Source organism: Pelmatolapia mariae, linkage group LG10_11, assembly GCF_036321145.2.
Source record: "Pelmatolapia mariae isolate MD_Pm_ZW linkage group LG10_11, Pm_UMD_F_2, whole genome shotgun sequence".
Taxonomy (NCBI): domain Eukaryota; kingdom Metazoa; phylum Chordata; class Actinopteri; order Cichliformes; family Cichlidae; genus Pelmatolapia; species Pelmatolapia mariae.
Window position 1 is genome coordinate 12,281,784 of NC_086236.1, and position 18,334 is coordinate 12,300,117.

At 38.8% G+C, this 18,334-nt stretch overlaps 1 protein-coding gene across 3 annotated transcripts in view; it reads left to right on the plus strand.

The window, feature by feature from the left end:
* dpysl3 (dihydropyrimidinase like 3) overlaps positions 1–18,334 on the plus strand; it is a 48,967-nt gene that overhangs the window by 9,485 nt on the left and 21,148 nt on the right. Inside the window, exon 1 of one of the 3 annotated variants that reach the window (XM_063488301.1) lies at positions 5,137–5,312. The exons of the other annotated variants lie outside the window; for them this stretch is intronic. Coding sequence (XP_063344371.1) covers positions 5,274–5,312 — 39 coding nt within the window. The 5' untranslated portion in view covers positions 5,137–5,273. Of the gene's footprint in view, positions 1–5,136; positions 5,313–18,334 lie in introns of those variants that run through there. 3 annotated transcript variants of the gene reach the window in all.

Genomic DNA, 18,334 nt, shown 5'->3' on the forward strand with positions numbered 1-18,334 from the left:
CAATATAATCTGAGGTGTTTCCAGTATGACAAAATGCACAAATTGTAACTTACCATTTGACTCCACTGACAAAAATAAATCCCCAGCATCAAGTTTGGCTTCACAGACCTAAAATAAGTAAAATAAAAATATATGTTATAATTATATTGTTTTCGCCATTTATTCATGTTTGCTAATTTTCTGACATATAAACAATGTTAGTTTTGTTACAATACAGAGAATGCAGTTTAATTAAAAGGTAAATTATGCAAAAAAAAAAAAACTTCTGCAGTATACCATGCCAAAAATCAGTGTCTCTGATGCCAATTATTTTATCACTACAGCTCGTTTAGTATGGAAACTCACACAATCTAGTCATACTGATCACAAGAGTTCAAAAATAAGTCAAAATAGTGAACTGTTGTTAAGCATAAAGCATTTCAGGGTAACAAATAACTGCACAATATAATTAAAGCAAAAAATAAGCACACTGGAGGACTATCTGATAAAAACTAATATAATGCTGGTTTGTAGACCATATTTTGTCTCTGTCCTCAGTGCACTCTTGCAGCTTAGCATGCAGCAGTTAATAACACCTTAAGTGATTACATAGGGATAAACAGATGACAACAAGCATCCGAGTCCTGCCAAAAAGGTCTTTTTGAACCCAGCCAGTTATTGGAAATATTGCCAAAATGAACTTCCACCAAAATACAACAGCCTGTGAACTTGAAAGGAATTTACAAGTACAGAGACAATATGAAATAAGCTTTATTAATTAGCTGAGTTAGCTTGCTAATATCGCAACAGTGGTTGAGTGCACAACCTTAAAGTTAGCGGCACAATACTTGTGATTTGCTCAGCGCCACATTAAACCCATAAAAAAGGCCATATGTCAGTTTATTAGGTCAAGTTTGGTCATGACACACAAGCTGGACCTTGTCGGCTAAAGTTACATTAGCTAAAGCAAACATTTCGGTAAAAGAGAAAAACACACGTCATGCCATAAATTCAAAACATGTTCCAACTTTTGTAGCTCTCTTTCCTTATAGTTATAACCAATGTTACTCACCTTGAAAGCATATTCCAAAGAAGACGATTAGAAAACGTCCAAGTAAAGTGAGCATGTCGTTAACCGCCAATTTCCCATGATGCACCTCGGTAGCAGTCACGTGAGGCAGTTTTGAATCCTGCTGTGCTCAACTTACCCGCATTGTCAAGTTCACATAAGTTTCTGATTTAGCTGGACATGAGTTTTCAAGTTAGCTTTTTTTGGTGTAATTGGGACGTTTTTAACTTGTAATTCTATGTTATAACAACAACTTCAGTCATCTATCGTCAAACTGATATAGAATAATATGTTGAAATAACAAACAGCTAGAATTACATTTTACAGTGCACTCTTAATTGACACTGGCTTTGAGCAGTACACTCTAGGCACCAAAAGATGATGATTCATGTCTCGCTCTCTGGCTCTTGTGCACACACACACACACACACACACACACACACACACACACACACACACACACACACACACACACACACACACACACACACACACACACAATTTTGGCTGAGAGCAGTAGAATCACTGGACTAGACAAAGTGGTGTGATTACCATTTTGCCATTTAATCACCAGAATGTGGTCATTTACTGGCACACAAGAGTACTTCTTTAAAGCACGGACGGAGAAAACAGATTTTAAAAAGACCAGGAAAGAGTTAAGCAGATTACACAATGAGCTAATATAGAGCAAGATGTCATAGATTACAGACAAATGGAATCTAATAAAAGTCATTATGGTGATGTCAACTCTAGAATGAAATTAGTAGCAGACCTTGGTAAACATTTTGAAATGATCCCCGCATAGTATGTTTGAGCTGAATTTCAGCTATAAGGTTTGCTGTTATGTGCTATGCATTTGCTAATATTTCCTACAAAGATTGGAAAACAATGGGATTGTCTCTTTACACTTTAAAAACTTTAAAACTACAAAACTCTCTGACACAGATTGCCTTTCTTGATGATGCAAATTCTTCATCTTCAGATTGGTCACTAATTAAAATATGACTGCCTGCTGTTGTTTCTGCTGCACAGGCAGATCTGCACTCTTATCCAACTTTCATTTAACAGAGACTCAGCAACAAAGCAGTAGACTGACAGACCTGTGTGTGAGTAATGCAAGTAAAGTGACTGAAGCTGTAGAGCTCTATCTCTTTGAGAACAGCTTTTCTACATGCTTTTTCCCCACTGTTGCAGTTAAATGGTGTTCCCTTTTTTGTTTACACCTCTGTGGTTCTAGTGCTGTTATTCATTCAGTCTCAGACAGTTTGAGACTAAGCTGCTGCACTCTACATTTATCTGCATTTAAGTCTTCACATTATCCTTGTGATATATTTGATTCCCGCCTTCTGAATCATTCCTGCCTTTAATTGTCTTAAAATACTGTAAAAAAAAAATAAACATAGATTTCTTCAGCGTGGCAGGTGGCCTTTTTCCCTCATGTGGGCTGATACTGAACTGCAATATTGCTGCTCTCAGGGGACCAGATGATTCAGCAGAAACCAGCAGACAAGAGAGTAAGGTTGTGTTTTTGTTTTTTGTTTTTTCCCCCCTGGTTTGGAAATTGTTAGAGGACACAGGGAAGGCAGGATGTGTTTATCCCTTTGTTATTAACTGGTACATTTAGCGTGCCAGTAAAACTTAACAGCATCCTCGTCTGGCAAACAAATGACGAGTGGAAAAGCTGCCCGTTTGTATTTTTATGACAAATGTTGTTGCCCCTCCTTCCTATCTGAGTACACCAGGTTCACTTTGATTTGAAATACAGTAAGTCATGATATTATTGACACTGTCATGCAAACTCTCAATATCATTCGTTGTTTTGTGGCTATGGTGAACTGAACTGCTCACTATGTGTTCCTGTGTTGTTCCCTGTTTGCTGTAGTAATACTGAACAATAACAATCATAATTATAGATTTTATTGGTTTTGCTCCTGTCTGGTGGGCTAATTAGTGCTGTGAGCTGCTGCAGTGGAGTGAATAATGGAGACTGGCTAACCAGATGTCCAGAGAGAGAGGAAATGCCCCCAACCCCATCTTTTTCTTTTCTTTTCTTTTTTTTTTGTGATGTCCTGCAGGGTGGAAGTCACATTGAGACATGCATTCAGAAAGCATAAAACTATACATATACAATGACATGTAGGCTTGTCTAAATTAAAACATGCACACGCATGCTTCTTTAAGCTGTCACAGAGATACTCTAGGAACAAATGAAATAAGCACTCTACTAATGTTGCATATAACACTCAGTTTAGTCTTTATAATCAGCAGATAGAAACAGATGATGTCTGTGCCTCATTCTGGTTAAGTCTGAAAAATAACTCTAATTATATTGGGTGCAGTAAAGAGATGCTGTTGTACCATAAATATATTCAGTGTTTTGGGAGAATGACTCATAAAAGGGACCAAAAATAAACACTAAGAAGAATGCTGCTTCATATGTCTTCATATCGGTCAAGACTAAGCACTGATAGAGCCTTAAATGTTTAGAGTTAAGCAAAAATTTTAGGAGGTTTAATTCTACGTTCTGCGTAGCCTAGTTGCTTTATCCTCCCCCTGCATTTTCAGAATTGTCCCACTACCACAAAACAACTCTAGATCATTTAGTCTTCTTCAATTCGCCAATGTCTATATGAAGAGATCACATAGTGGCTGAGGTGGTCAGCATGATTGTGCTCGTGTGTAAACTGATAATATAATTTTATATGATTGTTGGGTAGTGAACTGGAAGCTTCTCACTCCATTCACTGTGGTGTGAAATGTGCTCCAACAGGCTTGATGACCTGACAGAGACTTTTCTGCATCCCTGATCTGTCTGCACCCTGTCTGTCTGTCAGTGTCAGCCGGTTAATGTGGTCTGCAGAGGTAGCAAGCCTGCAAACTTGAGTGTGTAGCGCTGATGCATTCTCCAAGTCCTGGAAATGCTGAGGTAATGCCTTTCTGCCTCACTGCCATGAAAGGACATGCCAGGATGAAGGCCCTGTGTCTGCTTGTAGCAAAAAAAAAAAAAGAAAAAGAAAAAAAAAGATTTAAACCCTTATTTTTCTACAACAATTGGGTAGAACTGTACTGTAAAACCTACATTACTCTGTAAAGCAATATTTAAAAAAAAAAAAAAAAGACAAAATGAAGTATGATATATATAAACATATTTTAAGTTGCTAGTGTAATATAGACACACAAATAGGCACACCCTTTGCCACGCACCTGCTCCTACATGCATGTCACTCTCAGGATCTCATTATGGCTGCATTAGGGCTGAGGAGGGGAGTGGCAGAGCGAAGAGGGACCCACTTTAGGTTCAAACAATGGAGACACATGGCTGGGTGGGAACATGCAGGGAGAGAGAGAGAGAGAGAGTGAGTGTGTGTGTGTGTTCGTGTGTGTGTGCAATGTTACGGGCAAGCTCTGTGACAGCTGCCACACCATTTTGCTCTTCTGTGTCCACCAAAACAAAACACACAACCTCCTGGTTATGACTGATATAAAGTCTACAATTTCAAAGGGAATATTTTTTTTCTTGCCGATAAATCTATTTAGCAGACTGGCAAAATTTTAAACATCCAATATGTATGATTAACACACGGCAGTGAGGTCAGTGACATGTTTAAAATGAGTAAATCTTTCCATTACATATTGTTTATAATAACGATGGTGATTTCTATCCCGTGTTCCTTTGTTTCCTCTTAGTTCTGCCAATTTTCCCCTAATCAATCAGACCTCAGTGACTTCAGCCGTAAACACACAGGCACAGACTACACCACAAACTAGTGCGCCTCAAAACCAGCTGCTTCAAGGACTTTGCTATTTCTGAGGCAAGAGGCATCTCGGATAGGTCAGTGATGACAGATATTGGATACGCAGCACACTCTATGTAAAAAACAAAAAACAAAAACAAAAAAACAACGTGTGACAGCAGTGTAACGCAAAGAAGAGGATGCGGGCTGGAGGCTGTTCACCAGCTTCTCCACTGCGCCCTCCGGTGGAAAGATTGTGACATCACGCTTTCCAAACTGAGCATACTGAGGGAGGGGCCGTGTGCCTGGACCACAGACGCTCCTATAGCACTCTGCGAACCACTCCACATCGCACTGACAAGAGGGGCGACTATTCCTTGAAGCTCCCATCCAGGCGAGGGCCGCTGCAGCATCCATAAAAGGGGGAATATCGCTTTTAAAAGCTCGGTATTTTTTTTTAAAAAAAAAGAAAAGGTGGAATCGAACAGAAGATGTCTTATCAAGGAAAAAAGAACATCCCAAAGATCACAGTGAGTAAAGAGTTATTTCTGCTTCACTGGCTGCAGGAACTTTGATGGCTGCTGCTTCAAATCACTGCAGAAGGTTTCAGCGTTTTTTTGCGCCGCTGCGATGGATCTTTGTCACATACACCGGTGCAAGCCCAGAGCAACATGAAAATGCTCTTTCTATTGTCAGAGCCGACTGCAGGAAGCCGCTGGAACAATACGCACAATGATATGGCATGTCTGGCTACCATAGTTACAGTCAGGCAGGGAGATAAGGCGTTTTCTTAAAGGTGTCCTGCATCCTCTTTGTTGAAGCGATCCATGCCGTTGTGCAGAACGGATACCGGCTCGCCCACTAAAAAAATCACTGTAAGGTTTATGCAGGGAATTCTGCTGTCTTCAGTGCATAACGAAGACTTTATGGTGATTTAAAATATGTAACTCATTCTTATATATTTAGAATAATGCAGTTAATTAGATTTTTTCCCCTACACTCCACCTAGATTTACAGCGTAAAGATATTAGAAGAACGTGTCCAACCCTTGTGGGGCTTTTTAAGGCCCAGCTGGTCTTGTTCATGGGAGGATTTTGAACAGTAATGTTGATCTCATTTTTCGAATACCCTTCTTGCCATTTTGGTGCACAGTGATTTCATGACATACATAAAAGTATCATGGCACATTCTGGTCACAATGCCCTGGATGCTTGCAAATGACTGAAAAAGGAGGGGGGAGGGGGTCCTAAAAATAATGGTCACTTATTATACATTAACTCATTGTTTCTCCTGAAGCCCTTAATTGTTTTATTGCAGAAAAAAGCCCTCTCTGTGATTTCATAGGGGGGCCTCGGAAATCATAGACAGGGTTTGTCTTTCAGGCTGGTGCAGCAGCAGAGAGTGAGAGGGACAGGAGGAACAGAGAGGTGGGGGAAATACACGCCCATCTGTGATAAGCTGGCCTTGTGAAGGGGTGCTTGTATTTCTGCATCACCACAAGGAGAAAGATTCAGGGTCGGCTCAGAGCATTCAGGGTGGAGCGGGGTGGGGGGTTGAATTCAGGGCAGACTGGTGTTACACAGCCTGCCAGCTGGGTGTTGGTGTGTGTTACAACTGCAGAGGAACCTCTCCCTCTCCTTTTTTTCTTTCTGTGTGTGAGCATCTGAAACGCCTGTTTTCCAGCACTCATTGTTGAAGCTCAGGCTGCAGTTCGGGGTGTGTTGCTCAGATGTGGGAGACTTTGCTTTTTTTCTTATCTCCTCAGCTGATTGTACACAATGGGAGTAAACTGGGGGGGGGGGGGTGTAAACATTATTAGTGTAAAATTAGGAGATGTCTATAATATATGAAAATCTATGAAAATAGTGCAGGCATGTTTAACAGTCACTAGAAGTGCTGGCAATTTGAATGACAATAACCTCTAAAGTAAAGGATGTTTTGTAGGTTTGGGGGTTTTAAACATACAAAGGGAATGCTAATTGTGTCAAAAATACACACACATGCAGCAATAAAGTAACAGAAAGCATTTAGCAGATCACCAGCAAAAGTAACATGAGTAAGCTATGTTGGTTGATTGCCTCAAGATATATCATATTTGGTTACTGAGCTTGCTTTTTTGTGGATTTAGAAAAGCTCCAGTTGTAAGCAGCACGTTAACACAGACTGACAGAAAGTACCACAATACAAGTTTTTCATGGACGTCCTAAAGCTGCTTCATGCTGTTTCAGTTGAAGGGGAGTAATTTATGATGTAAGCAACCACATTTTCACTGTTTTATGAATTTAATTATGGTCTGATCTCAACATATGGGTGACTATTCCAACAGTATTTAAGTGCTTTTGAAAAGTGATTTGAAACAATGTCTGGGTCAACCACTGAGTGGATTGCTCCCAAATCTGTTTGCGTCCAGTTGACAAGGCAGGGTGTACTATGTTCTTTCCTACATCCAAGTTATAACCATAGCCTCTAAGGGTGTAGGGAAAAAATCAGTTTGGCATATTGGAATATTTTGTGTGGCGATATTGTATAAAAATATTGATAATATTGATATTAATAAATGAATAAATAACAAATATTTGAAAATATATTAGTCTAACAACAAGCGATGACCCTGGGCCCCAAGAGGGCTCATCTCCTGCACCATCATCCCGAGACAAGGTTAGTCGAGCATACTTACCATAAATTGGCTCAAACGACCCTGGACGCACTTAGCTTGACAGAGTGTAAAATTTCCACTTGATCTTATTCAATTACAGACTGATATCAGATTCATGCCAGACTGACTCCATCTTATGGCAACATTTATTGAAGGTTTTAGTGACAGTGTTGCTTGACAGTGTCATTTTGGAGCAAAAAACCCCTCCCCAAAAAACGACGTCGATAACTTTATGTTATTGGATAAAACCGATATTGACAAATTTTTATTTTGAGGACATCATTTGCAGTTGAAAAAAGGTGATAAATTGCAGTAGATGTTATTGCAATACTGAGCTTATCACCAAATGTTAAAAATTGCAATAATATTGTATCATGAGTGAAATATTGTGATAGTATCATATCGTCGGGGGTCTGGTGGGCCCCACCTCCAATAACTTTATGAGAAATGTATTTTATGTTCAACAATGTATGGACTAACAACACATGTTGTTGTTTGATTTGGAGTTTATGGTAGTAGTGATTCCCCTCCAACCATTTGATCAGCTTCTTAGAAATGCAAACACACAATACTTGCGTTATTGGTTTATTCACACGCAGACAAGCCAGGAGAATTGAAAGTGTCACGTTGTTTCAGTAAAGCAGACTAAAGCAAGAACCTCTTGTTACAAGTAATGGATGTTTTTCAAATAAATAACAGAAGCACTGTTGTCTTTGTCTTTTCTGTATCTAAACCATAAACATGTATATAAAAGATGGCCATAGCCTTCTTGTCTGAGAACTAAAGCCAGTACGGAGGAACTTGGATTCTTTATTATAGCCAGCAAGGGGCGAACTCTTGGGTTACAAAATGAGGTCATACTGTATAGAAGTTTATGAGGAAATGAAGCCCATTGCTCACATGAGCCACTGGCCTTTCCTAATGAGTTTATGTTCTTAAGCACTAGTTTCAAATCCTATTAAAATTGCATCATGTTAATAGACATTAAGTGGCTCCGTAGTGTAGTGGTTTACATATTTCCCAACAAGTGAAAGAGTCCACTTCAATTCTAGAAGGGAACACAAATCCTTTTGGGGTTGCATCTGGTTTAAAAATCTACCAAATCAACCATGCAGACCTGTCTGCTTTGTGACTCCATGTGAGTAAGAGAGGAGCTGAAACTAAATTTCTTTGATGATAAAGCAGGTTATGCATCAAGGCATGGCTACCTTGTAATTGACAAATTGCTACTGTATGACCAGTCAGTTTCCATCTGGTTTCAAAAAAACAAGATGGCCACAGCCAAAATGTTCAGGCTGCGGCTTCAACACAGGACTTCCCCAACAAAAGGAGACATGACCGTGGAATACATCCACGTTTTATAGAGAGTGTACGGTCAAAATGCAGTTATGACCCTAAACAACAGGAAACAACAGACTTTGCTAATTACATGGAAGATCTACTATATACACAAGCAATAAAAAACGGAAATGTAATGAATAGCAATTTATTATGCTTCGCATAGTTAGCTTTTAGTTAGTTGGTTGGTTAATTAGTAATGGGGGCTACACAGACACCAGAGAACCACTTGTGTGCATATCATATCACTATGTGTAGATTTAAAAAGTGATTCTGCCCCATTGCTGCCCCAGAGGTTGGCATCTGTTGCACCAAAATAATCTTTTTTTTCACTGTAAGCCAGGAGTGTCCAACTCCAGGCCTGCAGGTTTTAGATATCACCCTGGGTCAACACACCTGAATCAAATGATTAGTTCATTACCAGGCCTTTAACTCTGTAACTGGACAAACAACTCTTCATAGAGTTTTGATGCCATGGAATCATTGCGTTTGTAAGCTGTTTTCACATCTGTACTTCAAAAGAGGTCCATTTGATGTTGTCGATGCTGGAGTATGCTGGTGTGTGAATATTGTATTGTCTGGTACATTCTTTAGTGGTGAGTGGATGTAGTGTGTGCTGCCTCTCAACCTGATTCCCTAGAAACTGTCTGAAGTTCATGCGTGAAAGCAGCTATTAATTCTTACACAGGAGGACCTTAAACGCTCTACCTATTTCTAAGCCTCCTTCCCGACACCGACTCCTTATTTCCAAGCCTGTCCATTCTATTACAGCATTTTAATTTCGTTTGGGTTTTAGATCTGCCCTGTCATATTTCTAGGTGTGGTCCCTTTTATTCCTTATACCCACTCACAGCAGCCACAGTGTTGTTCCAGGCGGTTACATGTCATCCGTAATCCCCTCCAGCTGGAGTGAGCATCTGTGGGTGAAACCCGTTCCCCCTGTCGACGCTCCACAAATCAGCTCCCTGCCACACCAGACTGTACCGTCACCATGCAGACTGCAGCAAAGTGGGCTTGAGTGCAAACAAAATACCCCACGGCCACCCAGACATTGCCGCGCAACTCACCATGGAAACAAACATGCAGTTGTGATGGCAGGAAAATACAGCCCTTCTTCGGTTTGTCATTGCGGGGATGTGTTTTGACACACATGCACACAAACAGACATTTCTCAAACTTCTTGACTGAGAGAGTTAAAAATTCAACCTGTCTGGCCCAATCAGATCCAGATTGTTGCACGGTTACACTACTCCAGCCTATCACAAGATCAACATTCCAGACCTTAACTGGCAGGGGCCCCTGCGATTAATTTAGATGGATAAGTCTCATTGTTTTCACTTTTCCAGAATGTGAAAAAAATCCTGCACACTTTTTGCTGAACAGTAAATATTTTTGACTGCTAGGCAACAGGGCTGCAGCAGAGGCACTGGTGCAGATTCAAGATGACTTCCCTCTTCCACTGGTCCCCGCCTGCCTCCCCATGCCCCCCTCCTTACAGACGCGAGGATCTCTGCCACAGCTAATGGAGGTCTCCTCTAATGTCCTCCTCCTCCTCAGCCCCTTTGACCTATTTTGTCGCACTCGAGTTTTCCAGGACCGTTCCCTTTCATTAAGCACCATGAAGGAGATATTAGTACTTTGCATCCCACTTTATGAGCGCTTCTCCCTCCAGTCCGGTGAAAGTGGAAAAAACGTGTGTGTCGATGTCAGCATAGTAGTAAGAACAACATCCTGCCGTCTATTTTTGATTACTGCCGGCTTGTGTAACAGAAAATGACAGCTTCCCGTGCAGTAATAGGCGTTTTATTTTTAGCATTTTGTTCTTTGTTAAGAGCTGAATGACAAGTTTGTTTGGATTTCTTTCCATCTGAACTTCACAGTGTTTTGCTTCCAGAAATATAACAGATCAGCACTTGTAAGAAGTATCTGTAGCAGACAAAAGGTCTCACTACTGACTGTAAAGTGTATCAAAAGAAAAAAAGCAGGTGGAAGGAACACATTTTCTTATAATTCAGATTTCTAGCATAATTTCATCAGCTTAGTTTAAAGAAAGGCATTAATAGCCTCTACAGTTTGAGTTGAGAATACTACTTGTGAGAGAGACTTTAGATAGTTGTGATGTTTGCATGATTCTTGTGTTAATGCTAATCCACCAGCTGTCCTAAATTAGTGATTAAGACAGCAGTTTAATCAGTGCCAAAGCTTTGAGAATAGGTCATGCACACTTCAGAGAGTGGGCATAAGTTTCTGGTAAAAATTATGCAGGGAAACACAGTGTATTAATTATAAATTTTATCATATCCAGAAAATCTTCCAATAAAACTATATGTAAAAAATATTATTTTATCATTTCAAGCTGTTTCAATGCCACATTCAGGAAATAAACTGAATCATCTGAAAGCTTTTGTAATATATTATTTTTAAGACAAATGTAATTTAAGCTCTGCTCATTTGATGCTGAATTTTTTTAATGATTGATTTGACTAAGTTTTTTGGCACCTGCAAAGCTTAGTTAATCTAATACATGAATGATTTGGTATGTTTAGAACCCAACCGATACAGGATTTGTAAGACCAATTCTCATAGCGTGATTTAAAAATCCAATTTATCATCTGATATTATTTTTTCATTCAGATACATTAAAGTTAATCTGATTTTTTTCCCTAACATTTGTTATATGTATATGTGTGTGTGTGTGTGCATATATATATATATATATATATATATATATATATATATATATATATATATATACACACATTTAATAAGTTATTGCTTACTAAAATGAGTATCATTACTTGATTAAACTGCTCATATCACATGGTTGTTTTGTTTGTGGTGTTGATTGCTATCTGGTAGACAAGCTATGCAATATCAGTACTCATAATATTATTGAAGTGTATTTTTCTTGTCTCTTTTTTTACTTTTTTAGTTGACATTTATCAGACATTATAAATTCTGATACCAATATATTGGCAATACACTAATATCAGTTGGTCTCCAAGCATGCTCCTCTGTAACAGTGATATGTCTTAAAAAATAACACACAAAAAACCCAGTAGAACTCTAAAAGAGAGATACTTGAGCACAATTATACAAAAATCACCATTAGTACTGCAATGGAAGTGGCAGTGTGTTGACAATATTTAAGCTTCAACATGTGTGATTTGGACATTTGCATTATTTCTGAGCTAAAAAGTTGAAAAGAAATAAGTCCCAAATATTATACTGCACTGTACTTGCATATTATAATTATACTGCACAGTGGTGTACTGACTTTCATAAATAAATAGTAACTGGAAAAAAAAAACTGGAAGGAAAATAACTGGTACACTTTGAGTACTGAATCGGCTGCATGCAGTAGTCCTTGCAAATGTGTAATTTCTAACAGTGGCTACTATTTACTGCTAACCCAGGGAGACTTTTCCATTTTGAAGAGTTGGTGCTGCAATAGTTATACGATTGGCAAATGAGGACATAGTTAGTGAGCCTGGGAAGAGCAAATCAACATCAACATCAACATTGTTCATGTCTGTTGTGCATACTCTGCCCGAAGATCCAAATTCTACAAAAAAACCCCAAAACAAAACAGAATAGCATTCATCACCCTTCTAAGGTAAAATAAACATTTTCTTCTTATGTCATTAGATTTTTAGAAGTCTAAGGAGCTTGGAAAGAAAAGCGTCTGGACTTCTTTAAGTGGCTTGAAGACGTGGTTTTGTCTCAGTATGACCATTGACTCAGTCAGGAAACAGCTTAGTGACTAAATGATTTATTTCAGCACTGATATGGATAAAATGCTCTGTTTACCAGTTTTCTGTAAACTCCATTATGGCACATATTGAGAAATTGAGCTTATGCAAACAAAAAATAGTTTTTATCATGACATTTTTATTTTCATAATAAAAGAAATGAAAATTAAACTTTTCAAAAGAGGAATGAGGTACAAATAATTAACTAAAAAATCGTTTCTATAGCTGGCATATTTTGCCTTACCAGATAAAAGAAGGTTCAACAGATTTATACAACAAAACAAATACAATTTACTTACATTTTCCATTAAGTTTATAATTTCAGCAGATGACAGGGCCCTTTTCTCTTTTTCACACACCTTAGTTTTCCTCGTAATTGCTCTCAACCTTTGTCTGCTCATACTGAGGCTCTTTCCGAAGCTGTTTGCTTCTACCTGGCTCTGAGCTTTAGCTAGCTTCAGTGTTAGACATTTTGCCTTTGTTAGTTTCTTTAAAATATCCATGTCTAGTTTAGTGAAGGCATTTTAAGTGTCTTATTATGCTTGTTGTCAGAAACATGTACTTGTACCTAGGGCTGCCACAAACGATTATTTTGATAGTCGACTAGTCACCGATTATTTTTGCAATTAGTGGACTAATCAGATCATGCATCCATTGGACGTAAAACGTACAGCTTGCACCAGCATGTGTCTGCTCTTATATAACTATCATTAGCTTACAGCTTTAAGTGTTTAAGGTATGTGCCAACTAAAAATAAAGATAAGATGATAGTTTATTGAATTTAAATGAAATTTGCAGATTGTTTCGGTGAAGTTTAATAAACTCAGCCGTCTGCTCCTTGCTATCTAAAATATAACGGGACACTGGAGTATATTCTCGAGCATCTCACACTTCTGATAATCAGTTGTCTGCTTGACGTTTATTCAGCTGTGTAAAAACTATAACTTTAATCTCAGCCAAACCGATTTACTCAGGAACAAATAAAATACTAAAAAAGGCCAAGCAATAACATTTTTAAGTTGTCTAAGTGACTTATATATCATGTTTAACCTGAGTAGCGAAAGACGGCGGTGGGTTTGAAAACGATTTGCCGAGAGTCCGGTGTTCTCACGGGCTCTAGTGAGCCTTGCCCCCGGCTAGCTATCGAGCTAGTAGGTAACAGACGTCTCCGAAAACGTTGGAGCGCTTTTGAAAATATGTGGTGTCTTGATAAACTGAGCAAATATTTGAGGTTTACACAGCTACATTCTCGCCTGAAAATGTGTTAAACGTTTATTTTGTGACCCAGAAAGAGTAATAAGAGTAATATTAAAACAAACTAGTTGCCACCATTGTTGGAAACTGAGCAGGGCCGTGCTGGGCCGCGCTATGAATTCTGGGACACAGTTTCTTCTTCTTCGGGGTTTAACGGCAGCTGGCATCCTTGTACATGCAGTGCTGCCATCTTCTGTTTCAGTCCGTTATTACACTCTTAAATCCTACTACTTATTCCTGCGTCTTTTGGGATCTTACAAAGCTTCAAACAACGCGTCGACTATTAAATTAGTCGTCGACGATTTTGATAGTCGACGTAATCGTGACTAGTCGACTAATCGTGGCAGCCCTACTTGTACCGAATAGCTTCCTAATGATAGCCTACGTTAGGATGTGGCTGTAAATGATGTGTAGATGACTGTTTGCCTCTACCCCTGTGCACGTGTTGCGCATGCATGAAATGGACCAGCTCATAATTGGACACATGGGAGGCTAACCCACCAGTCACCGGTCTGGGTCAAGAATGTTGTCAATCTGGAAATTCTGGTCCCTCGCCAGTCGAATGATCCTGTAAGAGAAGAAGTTAATTCAAAACATTAGCCAGACATTGTATTTTCGAAACTTAAATCAATGGCTATTATAGAAAATCCACAATGACTAGTCTACAGTATCTTTCTTCAGCTATGTGTGAGCACAAGCAACTTTGTTCGACAAAGTTAAAGAAAAAAAGTAAAATTATGAGGTCTTCTTCGTCTTAGGACCTCATTAAGCTGTCTTTACTCTCCTTTTTGCATCAAGACTGTCAAAGCATGTTATTAGCCGTGCACTGAATCCACCATCTTAAGACCGCTGTGGTCATGCAGGACAATCTTAGACTCAGGACTCGTGAATACCACATTAGCCACTGAATGATGTTTAATAGTTCTTGTTGAAGCCGAAGCTGCAGCAAAAAGTAACAGCTGTGGCATGAGTTCATTATGTGGACAGCACTGTCTCGTTAAAGATGTAACAAATGTTTTGGTTTATTCCCGTAACCACAGGATAGCACATAGGGTTGGAATCCACCAGTGTCACTATTACAAAACCACATTTGTCTTGTGGTATAGACAGACAAATAGACAAAAGTTGGACTAAGAATTTCATAAATGAGGTGATGAGCTATCTCTCTTCACTCACTACTTACAATTTTTTTCTTGTATGTTGTTTTGATAATCATGAATGTGATGTAGAAAACACATTTTGAAATATTCCATATGCATTCTTTAACAATCTGACCCGCCATGATGTCACATGACATATATTTGTAATAATAATATGAGCAACATTGCTGTTTGTGGTCAGATGAAATGGTTACTGTCACAGTTTGTGGCTGTTTGTCACAGAATTGATGAAAAAGCCACAGTAAACGTTGAGTCTGAGTTTCTGTTAATGAAGTGTGATGAAGAAATGTCAGCGGAAAACACGTTGTTTTTATTATGTGTCTTTAAAAAGGCTCGACAGTTTGGCCACGCATTCTGCGTCTAATTCATGGTTTGTATTATTATTGAAACAATTTTTTGGGCATGCTTTTTGCTTTTTAAAAAAATCTGTCTTGTTAGATATTGCACCGATGACATGAGCTGCTGGCATGAAGCGTTTCAGCATCTTGGTTTCCGCTGAGTGTAAAAAGAGTCTAATGTGAAATGCAGTCCCGAGCAATTCAGCAATGGTCAGTTACTGGGTTGTAACGGAAATGGAAAGCTATTGATTGTTAAGTGATTGCGGTCTCCTGCATGTTGTCATCAGCCAGTGGCCTGAAATTGAAAAGGGTAAAATGAGTGTGTGTGTTTGTGTGTTTGCCAGACAGAGAGAGAGGAGGGGGGAGGGGGTGTAAGCACTTCAGTAAGTCACCCATGCATGATGGCGCACCCATCGCTGCAGTATTATAAATCAGGTAAAACCTCTTCTTGTCTGATGCTGCTGATGTAAGCAGGTGTCTATCTGACTATTAATTCAATAATATTTATAATAGTGATTCTTATTCATGTTAATGGAACAGCAGTGACTCGTAACCATATATTCCGAGTGATTAAAAAAGAAAAACAAAAAAAAATTCCAATTTTAGAGCGCCGAGGTAGTCTGAATTCATTAGCTTTTGAATCCTTGAGGGATTTTCTTCGAGTCTGGCATGGGACTCAAGGATGAACTGATTAGAACTGAGTGGGCAAACGTCAAAAAGCCACTGAGACCACAAAATAAATTTTTTAATCTACAAAAATCAGAGGTCAACTTCATTGATACATCACAACATTTTGCAAACACTAATGTCTCATATTTAACACCATAAGTCATGACCAGGAGACAAGATCATATTTCACATTTAGCAGAATCAGATTTGGTGGCATTCATTTTTTGTGGGCAGCTGCAACTGTTGCATTTTTCCTTTGACTCATTACAAGCTGCTTTTCACCACCATTTAAACTGACAGCCGTAGAGCTGTAACAATTGATCATTAACTTGGTTAACATCAAATTCATCAGGAGCTGTCATTATAACAATAACTGAAAAATCTTTTCTGGGTTATGTTTATCTTAGGTTGTTGATCTGTCAAAGAATGTCAAAAAATGATAAGGAAAATACCATTTAGTCACATGCAAAGACTGATTTTGTTACAATAGTTTTACAGCATTGGGCATCTTTTGTACCTTTTTTGATTAACTGACAAATTTATCGTCTGTTTCCTTTACTGGAATGCTATGAAAGTTATCTGTGTGCACTCCCTATTCACATTCAATAATGTTGTCATGTTAAATTATTATGACAGAGCACTCTTTGGAAGGCGTTCTCTCTAAGCTAATGAAGGCAATGAGCTTTGCAGTATGATCTATGCTAGTGTGGTGTTCCAGGAGTTGATGACTGTGTGTTGTAATGTGTTGCTTCAGGGTGTGGTTGCTTGGGAAGACTCTGGGTTCTGGTTCGCACTAGTCCATCACTACCACCACCACCACCTAATATGTGCAATCACTACCAAACAACTCGTGAATAGCCACATTGTGTGTGTCTTTGAGCTCAGCAGATATTCGAGCTATGTACACGATAATACTTTTATTTTTCCTGTTGTTATGTTCAAAGGAATTGCTGCAGTTTATTATAATGATGAAACTCTGGGTCCACGGCCAGGGGCTGTAAATTGTTGCACACATCTGCTGATGGGAAAATATGGTGTGTTCCTCTTAGCAGACCAAGGAATTACGTCTTGCTGTTTTAGAGACTGGGTGTATAAATAAAGCTATATTTGTTTGGTTTTCAGTGTAATGTCGATTACTAATTCATTTTAGTAAAAAATTAATAAATAAAAAAAATAAAAGAACTATCTCGTGAAGGTTACACAGAAGTTAAATACTGCAGGTCGCAACAAATCTTTCAGTATTGATTATTTTATTTGTCATCTATTCGAAAAAATGTCACAAGTCTCACATCACAAGCTCCAACACCTGAGGATGATATGTGCAGAAGCCTTGTTTTGTCCTAAAAACAGTTCTAAACAGAAAAGAATTAAACCTATATGCTGATAAGTAAAGCATTTTTTTTTTCATTTGTGAAGCAGATAAGTGCAAATATTTGTTGATTGTGCCTGAAATTCACTGGGTAATTTAACTCAGACATACTTTAAGAAACTGACCATTTATAGCAGCAACGAGGAAGCGGACAGGAGAATGGATTCTCCCAAATAAATATACCTCTGAACCCTATTGTTAAATCATAAGTGGAGAGCTCCACATAAAAGGAGAAGGTTGAGGTGGTGGAATGAAGTGAAGGGAAAAAAGCTTTGTCATGAAGTCATTGTGATAAGGTTATCCAAGGCTAAATTTCCTAAGGCATTAATATGTTCAATTACTTACATCATATTTGTTTTATTGAGAAAGTCCTGTATGAAGAAGATATTTTGCCCTTGCTCATTTTGCTCCGTCTACGTCTGTAAACCCTTAACCCTGTTGTACAGTCAGTTGTACACTCAACCAGTCAGCAAAGCCAGCATATCAGCGAAACCAGGCGCATGCTGTCTCTCCTCTCTTGCTTCTCTCCCTCTAGTCAACCCGTTGCCATGGCAGTGGCCTGCTAGAGTCGGCCCATGGTGCAGCAGCAAATTGTTCTTGTCTGACTGTGTGGCGTCATGACAACACCCAAATCAGGCCACAAAACATCAAAAGGTGTTGGCACAAGGCTCCTCAGACTTGGTGTTGCTTTTTTAGTTTTACTTTGGAACATGTTCGTTACCTCTGTAGGGATTATATAATATTTGCATTATTTTGTAACACAGATCAGAAATTGTCTGCTTCATGAAATGATTGAGTGATCAATTGGTGATTGCATTTGGTCTATTGGATAAAACGATTACGCTGAGAAAAAAAACACTGACGGTTAAAATGATTGCGTAACAGAATCTGGATAAATGTGGTTACGATGTTAATCCATGACCTTAAAAGCGGCTTGAGCATCAACAACATCAGCCTCCCAGATGACATCCCTATGTCTGGAGTAATTTTAATTTTAAAAGAAGGGAAAGGTCTGC